Here is a 19,387-nt window from a genome sequence, read left to right on the forward strand (position 1 = left end):
AACTAAGAGGAGCATTTTCATTAGTTTCCTCTGTACAAGAAGTTAAGTTTGTATCCTCGAATAATGGTATACAGGATGTGGCAAAATGTCATAAAAAAATCACATAGAAAATCACACAACAGAAAGCAATTTTTGCAACATTTTAAAAACATTCGCCCATTTTCTTTCTTTCTTTCTTTTTTTTTTTTTTTTTAAAAAAAAAAAACAACATTCCTGGCACTTTCTCCACTCATCTCATGGTCACTAACATGAATCTCTAAACAATAATAACGTCTATCCTCTATCACATCACTACATTTATCACTACTATAGGCTATGATAATAAGTTATCAGTTTATGGAGATAAGTCTATTTATAGGAATTGAAAACTAGAAGTGGGAAATGTTCATTTTTGACATTGGAGCAGTTCTTGTGGGGTAGTGATGGATTTTACTTGCAAATCGTGAGACCAGTGACATCTGTGACTCACGTATGTTTAGCTTCACTGTAATTAGCAGCTGCACTGCATGTCTAGTACTGACTTATCACTCTTCAACACTCTTCTATATATATATATATATATATATATATATATATATATATATATATATATATATATATATATATATATACACACACCCAGCTTCACACATCACTAGATAGAGTGTCAGACAGGAAGAGGTGAAACAGCAACTAAAAAAAGTCAGGGAATTGGTGAAAAAGGAAGGGAAGGATAATTTTCACATCTGAGTGAGATATCTCTCAATGTCACTCAAGTTAGTCTGAGTTTCTTCTGAGCTGGAAATATTGGGAATTCACAAGTATTGTGAGGATTATACTATATAATAACATGTTATTTTGATAACATTATGTGATTAATATAGGACCTCAGTTAGTGCTTGCTTTCTCTTCTCAGCTTATTCCTATGCTCTGCTTTTGGACTATCAGTGTAATTTGCACGCTTTTTGTTTTGCAATTTTATTGCATTTTCTTCACATGGCACTGGGTAGCTTGTAGAGATGAAGAGACCTATACTTCTATACTTATACAGATGTCATCACAGACACAGCCAATTTCTCCACCACAACAGCAGTTAACAGTAGAATGTCCTGACTGTAAAGGTGTTGGTGATGAATTGTCATTGTACTTTCAAGATCATGAACCCAGAGCAATTCAATCCAGAAAACTTAAAAAGGCACAACAAAAACACGAGGCCTGAGTTCTACCATAGAGAGGGGCTAGAAAAAAAATGTAATCCCCAGTTCAATTCAATTTTATTTATTTTGCCTTCTTTATGAAATTGCCTTCTGTAACTGTTTGCTATATATTCAGAACATGCAATTGTGTAATCAGGAAATTCATTCATATGGATTCTGGAGTGCAAAACCGTTTGTGGCAAATTGCAGTCCAAAGCCATCTTAATGGTTTCTAAGTGGTACCATACGCAGTTTTCCCATGTATCTTTAGGTCGTCCATGTGGGGGATCAACCTCAGCAACAGCAAGTGGTTTAAAACCTGATAAGACTCCAAGCACCAGGATGTTCCAGAGAGCAGAAGGAGTCATGATCATTTGGATCTCAGGATTAGCCTGTGTATCTTGATATAGAGAGATTATTATGTATGCTAATTTTAAGAACATTGTATACATTGTGTACTACCAGCTAAATTGTACACATTAATAGGGCCTACAAAGCAAACTGTATACATTTTCAAAAATCACATGTGAAATTACTAATTTGGTGACAGGTATAGAGAAGAAAGATTCATCACTGGAACCAACATTTTGGACCAAAAGACCATCTACATTTTAAATTAAACCGAAGAAAGAAATATGACTACATATGTAAATGTCATCAAATATCAAATGTACAAATATCAAATGTAATTTTCCCATTTATGCCTGAAGTATTAATTGATTGCATATGATCAGTCTGTATAGTTAGGAGCAGGTGAATGCGTAAACTCTCAGGATAAATACAATACAGTATTTCTAAAATATCAAAAATAAACTGTAGTGTATGTAATGGTATATTAATCCTAAAATATTTGCATTACATCCCCTTATAAAGCTTAGATTGCAGGTCATATTAAATTATTCTTTAAAATTCTAGACAGTCTATAATTTAATTTATACCTTGTCCAATGCATATAAATGTGTATAACTATTTTATTTCATTGCTGAAAGGGATCATATGGGGGGGGATTTGCATGCAAGTTTAACGTTGAACAGAGATTGTAAATCCCAAAAAGTAACCTGATCTAAGGAAGGTTATTTTAAGAAAGAAAGAGGTTTTGCTAAGGGTAACCATATTTCTGTCATAGAATTCATAAAATAATGATTATAGTTACAATAAGTCATTTAGAATTTTCTTTTGTTTGTGCCTGCTCTTTTTCTTTATCTCTTCATGTATTTTATCCCCAACTCATTTGATTCAGTTGTATTGCACAAAGGCTCCTCCTCTTTCTTTGTCTCTTGCCTCATGTATGCACTTACTTGTGTGTGTGTGTGTGTGTGTGTGAGAGAGAGAGAGAGAGAGAGAGAGAATATTTCTCATTGAAGTACTGCAAACTTGATTTACTTTTATGTTTCTGTTGTTTTATGTTTTATTAACCAATATAATATACAAAATCCTGCATTTCTATGTAGAATCAAGTGAATTTATTATTGTTAATACTTGCTGTTAGCACGTCATCCATTCTTGCTGAATGCACCAACATCACTGTAAAAATATAATCTTAGCATGTGAGAATTTCTTGAAAATAGCCAAATTATTATTATTATTATTATTATTATTATTATTATTATTATTATTATTTCAAAGTATTATACTATAAGAAATAAACCAAATATAGAATTTTGTATTACTAATTTAAAGCTTGACACAGTCTTGTTCTGTTGGCAGATCAAAATTCTTATTTTTAATCATTTACTTTAAAAATAAAAAAAAAAAAAGAACCAAATGATCTAACAATAGAATAAATAATGTAAAGCTTAAATGGGTATAAACTTTTAAAAGCAGATATTTTTATTGTAGTCTTATTTAATTTTCACTTCCCTCCATTCTAGACATCCACCAGCAGTCTCTTTCAAATCACTTTTTAATCAAAGGGAGTGGAGTGTGAGGTGTAGCATTCATTAAATGTAAGCCCCCTGCACACACTCTCTCTCTCTCTCTCTCTCTCTCTCTCTCTCTCTCTCTCTCTCTCTCTCTCTCTCTCTCTCTCTCTCTCTCATTCACACACATACATAGAGCAGATCCCATCTGGTATAGTCCTGGGCTGAATAGGAGAGCCTCTCTCCAGGGACATGTACCCTCTTCTCAACATGTGTCTAAGCTGATCTCTCTCTCTCTCTCTCTCTCTCTCTCTCTCTCTCTCTCTCTCTCTCTCTCTCTCTCTCTCTCTCTCTCTCTTCTTGATCACTGTCAGACATAGAGGCAGAAGGCCTCCAGCTACACCTGAGTCCCAGCAGCACCAGATGACTTCAAATGACTCTAATCAAATCCATGAGCCATTACTCAAAGAAAATCATTAACCAAAACTCCTATTAGACACATGACACTGCTCTAGGATTTCAGGTTCATCTAAATATTGTGATGTCATACCTCTAACAGTGGCTTTAACATGACAGTCTTATAAGCAATGCAAAAATTAAAGATGCTCTTGCAGTATTTTCTACTCAGCCTATTCAGATACTATCAGGCTGCTTAGATCGTTAGAGAAAAAGAGTGCGAAAACTGCAGTGTCAGAACCCAGGAGCTTGCTGTTCCAACAGGAACTCAACTATTTTGGGATGGTGTAAATGAGATGAGGAAGGGGAAAGTAGTTCCCACATGCAGTAGACGTGTTAATAAGTGATGAAATATTCATTTTGGCTCAAACCGATGAGAACAAAAATGGCTGCAGTTAATTAAACACAAAGAGACACTCCTAATGTATTTCTCAAAATTACTAAGCATTAGCACTGTTTTACTTGAATCCAGGGATTAATAGCTTTAACTAATAGCAAAGCCTCTATTAATGAAGTGGGTTATATGGGAGTCATTGCAATGATGAGAGTCTGTTGCAGATATAAATGCAACATTATCACCAAGTGGAGACACATGCAGCACAAGAACATGTGAGTTCCCACAAAATGTATAGTGTTGCATTGGAGTGATAATGAAATAGTAACACATAAATTCTTGAAAGACGGTACCCTGAGACATTGCTTTAGAATTAGTTCTATCTATGCCCCCACTGCATAACACAAACATTATGCTTCTTTATGATTTTTTGGTTATTGTGCGTTAAGGAAAAAATACCCATCGCTTTTAGCTAAAACATCATGTGTTTGTTGATTGCCTGGTTGAGGCTTTAAGGTCAGACAGAGTTGAGTCTCTTATTTCTTCGTCCTCTGTTTCTGCTCTGAGTCTTTAGGCTATGTGAATATTAGTGAGTGAATGGCTGGATGTAAGACCGGGTGCATTTATTGGAAGGGTGGTTTGTACAGAAGGATAATCATGTTTAGGCAATATTGAGCCCCTGCTGAGCTCTTGTCATTAAATAGTCATTCTGGAGCTTGATTAGAATGTGCTGTCCCCTAGAGAGCCGTAGATACCCCAATAACACCTGTCCTCAGAGCCCAGCTCCAGTTGGTCTGTTACACAACACACATGCAATTAAAATAATAGCGCTTCCTCTTCATTCTGTCATTACTGTAACACTGTCATGCAAAAGCAAGGCCATATTGTTGTAAAAAATAAAAAGAAAAGGAAAAAAGTAAGAAGAAAAGATACAGATCATGATGTAGCCTATTTAGTTAAAGATCACCCACTGGTGTAATCATTTGAGTGGAAATGTCAGAAGGGCAAGTGCCGTGACTGGTGTGGTTGGTTAGCTGTGGGAAAACATGTTCAGCTTGGCTGGTTATAGGATTGTATTTCTGTCACATCAGCACATGTGCAGTCCAGGTCATTAGAGTGTGCCAGCTGCCTTAATTTGCAGTCAAACTAGCACAGGATATTTTTATATGACGTTATGTCAAGATATGTTTATATGACACTAAAAGACTGTAATAAGCATTCCTTGTTCAAAAATGTGAAATAAAACATTTGATTTGTCATATGACTATTTTCAGAAAACCTCTCGTACAGTATACACCTAAAACCAGAAGCCCACGGTGTCTTTTACAAATGAGAAGGCCACTCAGCACTTTCATGTAAAGTGCTTAAAGGATATTGATTTACAAATAGTTTAAATCTAATTTCCTAGTGGTAATTTGTTAATTATTTATTTTTGTTCAGAACAAGGGGACAATAGCCCCAGTGTGGTGGTTAAATGGAATCATTGACTCTGCCTATATTGACTTTGTCTATAACGCGTTATATTGAATGACGCAATTAGACGAGAGGTAAGAAGACAAGGAGTCAGCGGTAAACAAAGGGAATGTAAGAACCAATAGTACTTCAGAGGTTTAGAGACAATTTGTTGGCTGAAAATGAGAGAAGTCACAGGTTTTAAATCACAATCATCAGGTTTTAATGACTAGGTCATCCAAGACATTACAATTTATAATTATCTTAACATATAGCTAAAAAAGACGAATAAGTATTTGGTCCTTGAAAATAACAGTAGAGAACTGTTTGGGTTATTTTGGCACATTTTATGTAAAATGATAAAGAGCAATTATACAGTACTGTATAACACCTTTTGCCATTAATAAATTACTCTTTGACACAACAGAACATAAGAACATTAACATGTAATTTGTAAGTAAGGAACTGAGTATAGCTCTGTATTATCTATCTGCAATATAGTGTAGCATAGTCTGAATATCTCGGAATAAATACTTTACATATGTTTTTATATATCATCTTTTCCATATATGTATATAGGGCTTTGGTTAATTATTTCATAGTGCCACCCAATGGACCAGTTAGACAGTTCATTTTAGAGAAATATGAAGTCATGGCTCATGTTCCAACTGCAAAAAATGCTGAATAATATAATAGCATGTGTCCCCTGAAGGTAGCAAGCTAGGTTTAAGCCATTCCTTTACAAATCCACATGACGCTTAACTTGTATTACTTTGATAACAACTAATATGACAGGAGTAGGAATCACATTAAACTGTATTATGACAGCTATTCAAAAAGTTATTGCAATGCATCTTTTTCAGTTTTTCCCATCAACCATTTCAGGTATTGACGTGTAAATCTTGAGCCTGTGCTTGGTAGCATATCAAGTTAACATAGACAAGAAGCCTATCACTGTTATAAAGCCTATCAAAACAAATCACACCAACTTTGGATGGAAGTTGAAAACACTACAACCACAAATGTATTTTGTTGAAAGTTTCAACTGAAGGTGAAGCTTTCTACACATTCATGGTGGACAACATGTATAGCATGCGCCATTTGAAATCTCAATACACTTAAATGAACAGCTCCTTGATATGGTGCTGTCTATAAAAATATGGCCTTTGTATAACAATTAGCATACAGATCACCAACCCAACTTCACAGACACAGCAGATCTATATTAACAAACAGACAAGGAATAAAACCACTTTTTAGGAAATACCCGTCAGTGCATTCAAGGTTCTGGTGAAATTGGCATATTGGTACAATATGTGTCTTAAAGACTGGCTCAATATTAGGTAAAGTACAAAGTGTAATGGTGAGGAAATATAGGACTGTTACAACACATTGCCATTTAAGTACACGTAAAGTAAAGAAGTGCTATAGAATGTATTTTGTGCCACAATGGATACAAGATTGCACGTCAATTATGTAAACAACAGAACTGTCAGACACAAACTCTTCACAAGAAAAGCTCCATGAAAAAATTACACATTTGATTCACAATATATTAAGGTACATCAGCATTTTTTGCAAATTATATACTATATACTATACTACTTTAATCTGTTATGAAATGTCGTTCATTCCTTTTAATTTAAGATAAATTTCAGACATAATGTTTTTAATTCAGCCTTAAATTTTGGAGTTAAACAAGCAGTGTATCATGTAATTGTTTCAGATCGCACGTGCTAAGTAAACCTGAGACTGAAAGTCCTCAGATGGAAATAATGCTCATCAGGTCAACATAAACTACAGTAAGTAGTTTGTGCTATTTAGGTCTATAGGTACTGAATAGATTAAACCCATCTTTTGCTGCAAAACATTTATGGTTCTATATAGATATCCTGTTGACTTTTAGACTGTGTGGTTATACTGCTTAATATTTATTTCTAATTATTTAGGAACATTCAGTAAAAGGGCACACTAAGATGTCACTGTCATGTCAGTGTCACTGCTGTACTGACAATTGTCCTACACCGCCTACAGTGGTACAGTTCTTTCCACTAGCTCAGAATGAAGGCTGACACACTGCAAAGGATGCAATAGATATATATATATAGTAATTGTGCATCGACAGTGACCTATAGGACAGGTGTAGCTACTAAAATATAAATTTCTATATCTTGAATGAATGTTTCATAGTTTATAGTACATCATATATTTAGTTCAACTTATAAAAGTGAAACTTAAATAGGTTCATCTTATAAATATTTATAAATATTTATGACTTTCATTTTCAATCTATGATGTTACTGAAGAAATAGTGTTGTAATTTTAGATGGCCATTAAAAGGATTGAGTTATTACATAAATACTTTTCTAACTGTATTTCTAAAGTATTTCTATATATAATCATTGATTAATCTTCCCTACCTTCAGTGTAATAATTTCTAAATTGGTCTAAGCAAACCATGCTTTGTTATCTGAGGAATCCCTGCAGATACATTTATAGTATGCTGGTACATTTTAGTTCAGTCACCACTGTCTTTTAAATATTTTAGGATTTTACAACTGTAGTGACCTTCCTGCATGTAACCAGCCCCTGTGTCCTATGAGTATCCATCCCCACCCTGAGGATAGACCTGCACAGCTCCTTCCTGGATGAACTCCTCTCTCTTCTCCCAGTTTCCTGCCCATCCCCCGTTGAGCTGAGTTGTGGCCCCATATGATTTCTGGGGAGCCCCAAAAGCTCCCTGGGCTCCAAACGGAGCATGACTAAGTGTAATGTCGCCGGTTTCTTCAGCAAGCTCATCTTCATTGATGAAGCCACACTTTTCCTCGCTGGTTTCCTCTGGATCTGCCCATGGCTGTTGTTCGCCTGATGCAAAGATCCCGTAGAAAACCACACCACCATAATGGACCAAGGACGCAATAAGGAACACATTTTGCCATTCTTCCCGACTCTACGAAGGGAATTATGAAAGAAGAGCATTTACAGCTTTAAGGGAACTCATCTTTAAGGTAAGCAATGGAATGATAAAAGCAGTTTTTTTATCTAGCTACCTTGTTTTTGGTCATGGCACCCACTATAAGAGGGCAGACCATTCCAGAAAGTGTTCCAACTCCATTGGAGATGCCCATCAGTATACTGGCATACCTGGGCGCAATGTCCAGGTGGTTCACATTAAAACCTTAAAGGGGACAATAAATGAGCACAGAAATATGAAAGCAGTGAATGAGCATGAATGAATCTGACTAAGTTGAGAACTTTGTGTTACATAGAAAGAGTTTTGCAGAGTCTCATACCTGATATGGCAAAGCCACTGAAGCCCACTGCTAATACCAGAAATGAGATAGCTACACCTTTGCTGTGGGAGAAACCAACTACCAACAACAGTGTTGCCTCCATCCCAAATCCTATGGAAGTGCAAAGTACATGTTAAACAGAGATGTCCAGACTTATTTTTAACTACACACACCAACAGATTGTCTGAGAATGATGATTTTTTCAGGTATTTGACATTATTTATTTGACAATCTTACCTCCACAATTCATTATCTTTCGGACATTGGTTGTGGACATGATTTTATTGCTGCGTAGGAAGTCAGCAAGTTGGCCTCCTATGGGCACTATGATGGTCATGACCAAGTGAGGCAGGGCAGACAACATGCCAACCTAAGCACATCAACATGAAGAAATATAGGAAATAATTACATACCACTTAGTATAATTAGTTACACTGACACTACAGTAGTTACTACTGTTACTGCTGATACTTCAGTAGACTGAATCTGAAAAAAACAACATTTTTTGTTTTCTTGGTACAGTAAATGATAAGTTCTTTTTTCTCCATCCTAAACATTTTACATTCAGTAGTAGTTATATGATCATATGACAGATATCCCAATCTAGATTCTGTCTAACTGAAAGAAAGCATTGAATACAAATGACCAGAACTCCAGTCACTGATCTAAGCAATACCTTTTTAGTCAATTATGACCTGCATATTCAATGCAGTTTTTCAATGTTTTCAGTAAGCAGATTCATAGCATATTCTCTGTTTGGGCAGTAGAAATCAATCGCTATATCAGCTCAGGTTCTTTTTTCATTAACGCTTGACATTCTGCGATTAGATAACCAAATGTGTAACATAGGAAATACAATTAAATAATGGCAGCTAATGTTCTTGATTGTGATTGTGTTAATAGCTGGCAATTATACATGCGGTTTAAGACTGACTCTAAATCTACAAATTTAAAATCAGTTTGTCCTCCTCAAGCCAAAAATGATGACCCTGTGTATATCAACTACCTACTGTTGAACACTTAGTTAATGCAGCTGACATTCATTGTTCCTGATGAACACAGTATTGCGTGATCAAATATTAAAAAGAGAATTTGAGCTAAACTCACTTTACTTATCTCAAAACCAAACACCTCCTCAAAGTACGCTGGCTGGCTAATGAGCAGAAGGTAGAAGGTCCAGCTCCTGCAGAAGTTGGCCACAATAATTGCATAGACAGGCATTGAAGTGAAGAACTTCCTCCAGGGTGTCTTAAATTTCTGCAATAAGACATTGAAAGATTAACGGCTACAACATTCATATTTCTACAAATATGGCCATTTGGACATTTACAAAGGTATTGTTGCAGTGCCTAAACAGTATGCTATGTAACGGCAGAATTTGTGGAATAGTATACTCACTTCAGTTGCCCCAAGCAGTTTTGTCCCTTCTCCAATACTTTCTTCTATGTAAAGCCGCTCTTCATCTGTAATAGTTGGGTGTTCGGCTGGGCTCTCATAAGCCACCAGGATCCAGAACACATACCAGACAATACCAAAACTACCTACAGGATGAGGTAGCATGTTATGGGTTTCAGGTGCAAACTAGAACATTCTTACATTAGTAGAGCTTAGAAAACAATTTTATTTGAAGCTTAAACTACATGTGTGTTATTAATGAATGTACCATAAATATAGAAGACAGATGACCAGCCTGAATACTGAACCAGGATCCCAGCCAGAGGCATAGCTACCACAGCACCAGCATAGGAACCTAAAGCATTGGTTTACAGAGAATGACTTAATGCCCTGCATAACATAATAGTAATAAGTCATGTGATAATGCACGTGAAATAAGTGATTTTATATTTACCACAGAAAGATGTAGTTGCCAATCGACTTCTCTCTAAAGGCGGTGCCCACTTGCTCCATATACCATGGCAGGCTGGATAGGTCACACCCTGAATTCACAGGAACATTGGTTTAATTTATACATCAATATTAATATATTATATTTTCATAATGAATATTAAGTCTGATGTGTTCTTCTAACATTATATGTTTTATTTTATTTATAAGATTAGTCCTAAATATTACAAACGGTTGCAAACTTCACACAAGGTAAATTTAGACCCCAAGCATTTGTTTAAAAAAAAAGCAAGAGAAGTAGAGAAATAGAAATAGAAACAAATAGAACTACTGATCATGAGGTTTTGTTTGCAGTCAGTGCAACTTCAAACCTGTTTGTCCAAAAAACACTAATACTTTCATTAAATTTTCATTACCTCCTAATTTGCACCCACTCAATCACTAATAGATATAAATTACTTGTGCTATCAAGGAGATCTAGTAGGCTAATGTTTAATTTGCTTTAGTGGGTCGATACACACAGAAACACAAGCTGCTGAGGTTACACTAAACCTCTAGTGTGCTTTCATTCACAAAGCATGATCACCCTACTGTTGTCATTTACTCTGAACATGACAAAAGATGTAATGTAGATGACCTTCTCTTAGTTGGTGAAAGACCGACAGATGTTACAGCTCTCCCTCTCTTTCCCCTGGTGCTTTGTTTGGTTTCTTATGTTCTGTCATTCATTCTCTCCCTGTGCTGTCTGCTTATGTCTGTTTGCTCTTTTTAGGGGGTAGAGGTTGAGACCGCAGATACAAATAGAATAAAAAGCTTTTGATAGGCTTTTACAAAATAGGCTTTAACAGACATCAAGACAAAAATATGCAGTTGTGCCTGATGCATTATCTAGTGTAAAGTGAGGGCAATTTGGACGTGATTAACAAACCATTGTGTGCACTGCTTACCTCCACCAAGCCCTGTAATATCCTCACAAATATAACGCAGCCGTAGTGCACGCGCGCCGCCGAGGGAATAAACATGTTGAGTGTTGACGTCAGCAGGATGGCGGCTCCGAACACCCTGGAAATTTGAGGTAATTAGTGAAATCAGTTATCATGACGTTTCCAGCATTATCCTAAAAGAATGCCAAATCATGCGATCGTAATTGCATTCGTCAGTTTGTCCTGCATCAAGCGCATCGCACAGCTTTGGTGTAAATCACAACACATTCAGTAAGAATATACTTTGTGTATATGTTTTTTTTCTCTCTATAAATAAAATCCAGATCCAGTTTTAAAGACAAGGAAAACGGAGAGAGTTATGGTTTGATGCATTAAGCAAATGTTTTTTGCTTATTTTACGTATTTAATTTTTTTTTAAATTAGTATAGGTTGAGATTATTAAGATTATTCTCCTCCCTCAGTTCAGTGATTCAGATAGCTCTGCAGCTTTCTGCTATCTACACATTTACATTTACATATTTTTACATTTTTACATATATAAGTGAACTTGCAACATCCAAATACAGGCAATTCTTACAGAATTATTCTGGCCTATTTGCACCGAATACATTTACATCTATACATTTATTTGTACAATTATTATATATATATATATATATATATATATATATATATATATATATATATATATATATATATATATATATATATATATATATATATGTAAAATAAGCACATTTTTATATATATAATAAAAAAAGGGTTTATTTAATCTCCCGGGAGACCTCATTAACACGTGGCAGCAGGTGCGCGCGCGCATCCCCAAACCCCATCTGCCTCTCCACCGGTCTGCATGTCTGCTTTTTTTTTATCTAAAGTACTAAGTATTAAGGAACATCTAATAGTAGAATAAAAATTTTAATCTATGCAATTTAAATAGTTTAGAATGTAGACCTTTCCTATAGTCTTTAAAATCATGGAAATGATCTCTGGATCATACAATAAAGTGAGTAAAATACAGTCACACCCAATAGACCACATGTCCTTTACTAAAGTAAACCTTAAATGACCTTAAAGATGATTTAAGGCATTATTTTAAGTTATAAAGTATAGCTAAGGCGCAAGCTTTATTTTGTCCGTCCTGTTTAAAGTAGCAGTTAAATGTCTTCAGTCACCTGTTGGCTGCAAGTCTTGAGGAGATGTAACCTCCAGGTATCTGTGTCACTATATAACCCCAGAAGAACGAGCCGTGGATCATCCCCACCGTCTCCGGATCCCAATTAAACTTCGCTTTCTTACAGAAGAGGCAAAAGAATATGAAAGCTATTCATAATAAATGCATATAGTTTGGTTATTTCCCCTCATATACATTACTACTACTGCTACTACTACTACTACTACTACTACTAATAATAATAATAATAATAATAATAAGAAGAAGAAGAAGAAGAAGAAGAAGAAGAAGAAGAAGAAGAACAAGAAGAAGAAGAAGAGGAATTATTAGACAAACGTGAGGTGACATTGAACATTGAAATTACCACTTCTCATCCTTAGACATTATTTTAATGAATCAGATCAATTATTTTATGCTTATATACGTTTATTCGTGCATGAAACCATTATGGTCACGCGCCAGCGCTTATACACCAATCAGATCGATAAGAGCGTGATGAATGTCAGTGGAGCAAATAAAGGGGTTGGGCATAAAATGTGGGCGGGGTCGCGAGCCCCATCCCGGCGCACACCTCTTTGATGATGATCTTGTCACCCTGGTGTACGGTACTGTTGTTGACCATGCCCACTATCGCAACCCCGAGGTTGCAGCGGATTCCGAAAGAAATACAGAAGCCCAGGCCGCTCATGATGGCGATGATGTAGCGGCGAGGAAGCCCAAAGCACGCACAGTCAAGCAGCGGCGCTTTCCTCTCTCTGATCTGTTTGGGGCGGCCATCTTCAGTCAGCTCGATCACTTCGCCCGTTTTCTGCTTCTTCTCAATAACTCTGGAAACGAGACATTCAAAAACTTACATATAACCTACCACAAATCCTACAGACCCCGTGGGATACTAGACCTGTTGTTTTTTGGTATTATCCCTGGATTTACAAGCATTTTCATGCTTGCAATGTATAATAATAATAATAATAATAATAATAATAATAATAATAATAATAATAACATGTTTTATGCAAAACAGTGATTATTTTATCAAATGCGAAATGCGTCTCTATCTATCTATCTATCTATCTATCTATTTTTCTATCTATCTATCTATCTATCTATCTATCAAAGATTTGCGCCGCATTGCAGCACTTCAAATGTGCTTTTTTGAATTCCTAAATTTATACTTTAAACGTTGTTTATGTTTTTCAGCCTTTATTATTAAGTTCATCACTTATTTCCTGGCGCGCGCGCGCTCGTGTGTGAATAAATCTTTAATAAATTTGGTATTAATATCGAGTGCAATTTTAGTGTAAATTGTTGGTAAGTGAGAGGATAAAAGAGAAGATTCTATAACGAGAAAAAAAGCAGCAGTATGTCAAGATGTCTACAACGAAAAAAAAAGGCCAGATATATGTTGTGTACCACCAGCAAAATGTGCACGAGGGCTTGCATTGTCTTCTGTATCAAAATCTGCTTGCATCGAAATTCCAATTACTCCTGACTTCAACAAAATAAACTAGCATTATAAAGAGAACCAGCACTTTTCATTTTATTCTAAATCGTGTCATAAGCACTAAGCTCGTCCCTTGATTTCATTAACTATTTACAGATGACACGACCAGAGGATCCTCGAGAGATTAAATGTATCTCCAGTGACAGATGTTGTAGTCGGGACCGAATCATTATTCAACATCACGTGCACGATTTTGCGTTCATATTTCATAAACAAAAAATAAAAAAATAAAATACATGGTTATGATTGAATATTGCATTATTTTAAAAAGAAACACAAACCAAAAATACATAAATAACTAAATGGAGAAACACATTTCCACTAGCCCACAGACTAATAGCATTTACATGATTTCAAAGTAGTAAATTCAGGTGAATTATAGAAACAAAAACATTTTGTAAAGGGAGAAGTTGTACCTTTGCATATGTGCCAGGGTCTTTCCAGCCAGATTCTTCAGTCCCGCCTTACCGGGGGCTAAAACTCGCTCTTTCACCGCATCCATATCCAAACATGCAGATAATATCAGACTCAAAGAAATTCCATAATCCTGGAATGAGGTGACTGGATGTATAGATTTGTCTGATGAAGTGCAATTGGATTTCGCTTTGTAATCCCACTGTAGGTGAGGATGAGCTGTACAAAACGCCTACACCTACATGCACTCACTTACTGTCTTCTTTTACGGCCACATCAACGTTTAAGTTTTCCATTCCATTGAGTTCAGTGCATCCTTGTCGTTTCTCCATGTTCTCTGCTCGTAAACCTTTTCATTGCAAAACATTTAAATGCTAAAAGCAGAGACGTGACATATTTTAGATGGGCAGTTTAGTGCGCTGGAGACAGACAGACAGCACAGCGCTGCCCTCGAACCAACACGCGCGCTTTCGGAGCGGAGGAGCGCGGGAGCGCGCGCGGTTTCTGTCTGCTGTGTGTTTGCGCGCACACGGAACTCGTGTCCCTTTTTAAGACGCACGGTTGCAGAAAAAAAGCTAATGGCTTGTAATCGCTTAATAAGAACAATAACATCAATAGTAATAATAATAATGATGATAATGATTATTTTACTGATGTATTTATGGTGTGCCAAAAGTCATTTAAAAGCTCTGTAATGAAGGCGGAACCATAGAAACAATATTTCACCATCAGTAAAGGTCTATAAGATTCCCTGAGAGGAAACAGGCACATGGAAATAAACAGATGAACCTGATATACCTGATACTATGTACCTTATGTATAATGATATACCTGAAAGTATAGTACTAGCACAGAAACCTCCAGATAAACCAGGATAATAAGCAAAAGTTGCATGGTGTTAATGCACCTTGCAAGGAATAAATATAAGGAAATTAGAAAACGGTTTCAGGTTTCTGTGTGTAAAATTTCAGCATCATAGCAATACGATATAAGAAATATTTTTTATGCATGATAGTTAAAATATCTAAAAGGAAAGCTAAAAAAAAGACAGAAAGAAAGAACAATAGGACACTATTATTCCAGTCAAAATTACTAATATTATGAAATGAACACAAGTGGGCACTGCAGCACCGGTTTGTAGCTCATATTTCAATTAAGTTTTTTTATCTGATTCACTCTTTCTTTATAATAAATAAAATGATAAGAGGACACTTGCTAAGTGCAAAACAAGTTTACAGTGGTAATAGTAGTCTGGTGGCACAGAATCTAACTTGTTGCCTTATTGATTCTAATCTGGGACTCCTCAGTTTTTCGGTCCTCATTGTGCTCTGGCTCCACTCTGTGCTTCTTCCACAGCTTGGTGAGAGTTGACCATAGCTCCCTCCGGTGTGTCCTCCCCAAAAAGCAGCTGAATAGAGGGTTAGTACAGGAAGTAAAACTGCACACGCACATCTCTAGACAAAACACTAAGTCAGCCACCTCCCATGCTGATGGATTATCTGGTGCTAGCGATGGCATGGTGATAGCCATATTCCGACTTACATGATATGGTAAGTAAAAGAGTCCAAACAAGACCATGACTGCACCAAGCTCACAGGCCACTCGTCTGAGACGTGGGTCAGCCCTCCTGCGCAGCTGGCACACACTGCGTATGTAACAGTAGCTCAGAACACTAAAGGGAATCAGGAATCCAACACAGGTACAGCAGAGAGAATATGATAGGCTCTGATTTGAGGTACTCATAAAGATGTACATAGAGCATACAGTCTTCTTGTCACTCTGACAGTCTGAGATGTAAGTCAGCTGGGCCACTGGGATGCTCATCACTATGGCAATCACCCAAACGGTGATGCATAACGTAATGGCACGTTGCCGAGTAAGGAGAACAGGTGAATTTACAGGGTGAACAATTGCCAGGTAGCGGTCTACACTTACACAGGTCACAAAGAATATGCTCAGGTAGAAGTAGTTATGGTAGAGCATACGGATAAGTTTGCAAAAATGTATGCCGAGTGACCACTCCATCCCAGACAAGTGAAATTGGATGAGGAACGGCAAGGCCATCAGCCAGGAGATGTCAGCCAGTGCTAGGTTGTGGAGAAATAGGGTACTCCGTTTACTCCCTGCCACTCGGCGGGACAACACCCACAGTGAGATGATATTAAGGGGCACACCAAGCACCAACACTGCCAAAAAGATGCCTGGCATCAAAAAGAGCTGGACTATTCGCATTGCACCTTTACCAGGGGCTGTTAAATTACAAGACAGAGTTTCATAATATGCCTGTACAGGAAAAGGAACAGAGAAACAAAAAGCATAAAAAAAAATTAGAGCTTATTTTAATTTCCGTCATTCAAGGCTCTAAACTTATAACAGTAGGTCTACACTGAATACTGTTACCCTGTATAATACATTCTGTAAAGAAAAGACAGAAGGAACTGCTGTATTTACTTACAACAGTGTGGTTGCTGTCCATTTCAGAAAACATGCTCCTTCTGTTGTGTGACACAGCCTCACAGTGATGAAAGGAAAAAAAAAAACAAATGGAAACGTTTCCACCTTCCCTCCCACTCCTGCATTCTTTGGTAGCAAGGACATAAACCAAGGCAAATATCAACCCAGCTATGCCATCTGCTTCAAATGATAGTGTTGTGTTGAAAAGTGTGCCATCAAAAAGAGCATGAATAGGAAAGCCTCACACTCGTAATGTCTTGATTTAATCACAGGGAAATCATTATGTATGTAGACATGATGTGAATGAGGCCAACATTTGAATTTATTTGATTTAACGGAAGGTAATATTCAAAATAAAACACATTTTGACACAAGAAAAAGTACTGAAAATGTAATTTGTGTTTTATTTAAAACAATATTCATTCATTTATGCAGAACCAATAACATTTTGATAACTGCTTCAGAACCAGCATTATATAATCTATGCAGTACATGATACATGTGATGCTCTAAAATAATCTCAAGCTGTCAGTCAAAAAAGATAAACTATGATCAAATAACAACAAAACGGATTAGAATGTGACTTTTTTGTGATACAGAATATTTATTGAAATCAGACAATTTAAAGTTAAAGCCTGCATAGTGATAGAAAAGCATAGCTTTGGTGCCATAGTTTAGCTGCTTCCTGCATTAAAGGTCCTGACAGTCATAATTCAATAACAAATAATGGCAAACTAAAAAAGCTAATAATAAAAATAAAAAGAAGACCACCATATAAATAGTTACATCTTCAGAAATCATGTCATGAATTCAAAAATAGCAAAACTAGAACAGGATACATGATTATTTGTCTCTGTATATGTACTGTATATTGCAAAGGAAGTGTACTGGCAATCATCATCATCTGTTTTTGTTAATAAAAAGAAAATCTTTACTCTTAGCACAAATGTTGAATTTATTGTGCTGCAATGCAAGGTGTAGTTGTCAAAGCATTTACATTGATTCACATGATCTAATCTATCAGACACCAACTTAATTAGAACAACACTGATACTGTAGTGTAAATACGATAATCTCGTACAGATTCCTTCAGTAAGTGCTCTGTGCAAAAACTCAAAACATTTCCTCACCTATAAAATGAACAAAAAATGGAACAAACAAAATTACAGTGTCCCCACAGCTACAGCCGGACATTTTTTTCACAGGAATAAACATATAGATAAATAAAGGCACATTAAAAGCCATTAGCATGGCCAAGTCTGCTCTTTCAGTCATGCATTAAAAGTCACTTACTCTTCATTATCCTAACACTTCAGTTTTAAATAGCAGGCATTGACTGACAGAATTTGGCTTATAAGACACACTGATTGCCTTCAGCTATCACTGACTGCTTTGGTGACATCAGCTGACTGCAGAAACATTACAGAACATATGGTGCATATTGGCATATAAGCACTTAAAGGTTTTCTGACAGTCTTGAGAAGTTGCATACTAATTTGACTTGCATAGAAGTATGATAACTGCATGGTGGTTGAATGGTGAATATACCAGGTGATGTTTAGTGCTTTGACATCTAATTTGAAACTAGAGTTTTTTTGTGATATTGAAGGCAAAATAGCAAAATATAAAACATACAGATGGTGAGAGTAAATCAGACTAAAATTTGGAATAAATAAAAACTAAATTTTATACAATAGATTTTTTTTTCTATTTTAAATTTCTATCTTCATAGACCATGGAGTTCCTTAGTCCTATCTTATCAGAAGGCAGAAGAAAAAAGAAAGAGTAGTGCACACTAGGACAGGGGTGTTATTAAGGCATTTTGTCTTTGGATGCATAAGACGGTTTACAGTCCTGTATGTGAATTTAAACAGAAACAAATCTCTCATACGAAAATAAAAATGTCATTTCAAAATGAAATTAAAAATGAATTTAAACCGAGTGAGGAAAGAGGCAACAGCATATAATGTAAGAAAAACATGGCCAGCTTCATGGTTCACAGAATAAAATTGCCACATTTTGTGTATCAACCTTCTTAGAGTAAGAGAGCTAATTTAGAACCTGCTATAGGATCTTGATGTCCAAATGAATACAAGCAGAATGGAGCTGATCCTAATTAAGAGCTGGAAGAGTTTGTTGCCAAGAGTGAGGTAAGTGGCTAATAACTTTTTAATGAGTTTGCTGTGAGGGAAACTGGGATGTGGCTCAGGCTAAGTTAAGCATTCAGACAGCACCTCATGTTTCGCAGTTGCAGTTATTTCAGGGCAGATGCACTGGCCTCCATTTCCGTTCTGAGCCAGCTGCACTTTGAGCTTCTCCACCTCATAGTTGTGCAGGTACTCCTGGACTAGGTAGCGCTCCCGCTTTATACGAGCCTTTACATCAGACGGCACATCCGGAATCAGCCATGCCACAAAGAACTTCACCACATACACAACATGCTGAGAAAGACAAAGATATAACTTAATGATGAGCTTAACATCAAA

The 19,387-nt window shown here is 36.3% G+C and overlaps 3 protein-coding genes across 4 annotated transcripts in view; all 3 read right to left on the reverse strand.

Moving 5' to 3' along the window:
* Positions 1-5,580: 5,580 nt before the first annotated feature.
* On the reverse strand, positions 5,581-15,075 carry slc17a6a (solute carrier family 17 member 6a). The gene is made up of 12 exons (XM_060886248.1): positions 14,450-15,075; positions 13,104-13,359; positions 12,534-12,652; positions 11,362-11,476; positions 10,419-10,506; positions 10,233-10,319; positions 9,968-10,110; positions 9,677-9,826; positions 8,807-8,939; positions 8,570-8,680; positions 8,327-8,454; positions 5,581-8,226 (listed from the first exon to the last, which is right to left on the reverse strand). The coding sequence occupies exons 1-12, from the start codon at positions 14,533-14,535 to the stop codon at positions 7,873-7,875; spliced, it is 1,770 nt and encodes a 589-aa protein (XP_060742231.1). The 5' UTR covers positions 14,536-15,075; the 3' UTR covers positions 5,581-7,872.
* A 47-nt stretch (positions 15,076-15,122) lies between these two features.
* On the reverse strand, positions 15,123-16,944 carry LOC132856615 (succinate receptor 1-like). The gene is made up of 2 exons (XM_060886251.1): positions 16,903-16,944; positions 15,123-16,730 (listed from the first exon to the last, which is right to left on the reverse strand). Exons 1-2 carry the CDS (start codon positions 16,933-16,935, stop codon positions 15,714-15,716), a joined length of 1,050 nt encoding a protein of 349 aa, XP_060742234.1. The 5' UTR covers positions 16,936-16,944; the 3' UTR covers positions 15,123-15,713.
* A 335-nt stretch (positions 16,945-17,279) lies between these two features.
* ano5a (anoctamin 5a) overlaps positions 17,280-19,387 on the reverse strand; it is a 28,357-nt gene continuing 26,249 nt past the window's right edge. For both annotated transcript variants that reach the window (XM_060886246.1, XM_060886245.1), the window contains one exon: positions 17,280-19,342. In XM_060886246.1, coding sequence (XP_060742229.1) covers positions 19,112-19,342 — 231 coding nt within the window. In that variant the 3' untranslated portion in view covers positions 17,280-19,111. The remainder of the gene's footprint in view (positions 19,343-19,387) is intronic.

Source organism: Tachysurus vachellii, chromosome 14, assembly GCF_030014155.1.
Source record: "Tachysurus vachellii isolate PV-2020 chromosome 14, HZAU_Pvac_v1, whole genome shotgun sequence".
Lineage (NCBI taxonomy): Eukaryota > Metazoa > Chordata > Actinopteri > Siluriformes > Bagridae > Tachysurus > Tachysurus vachellii.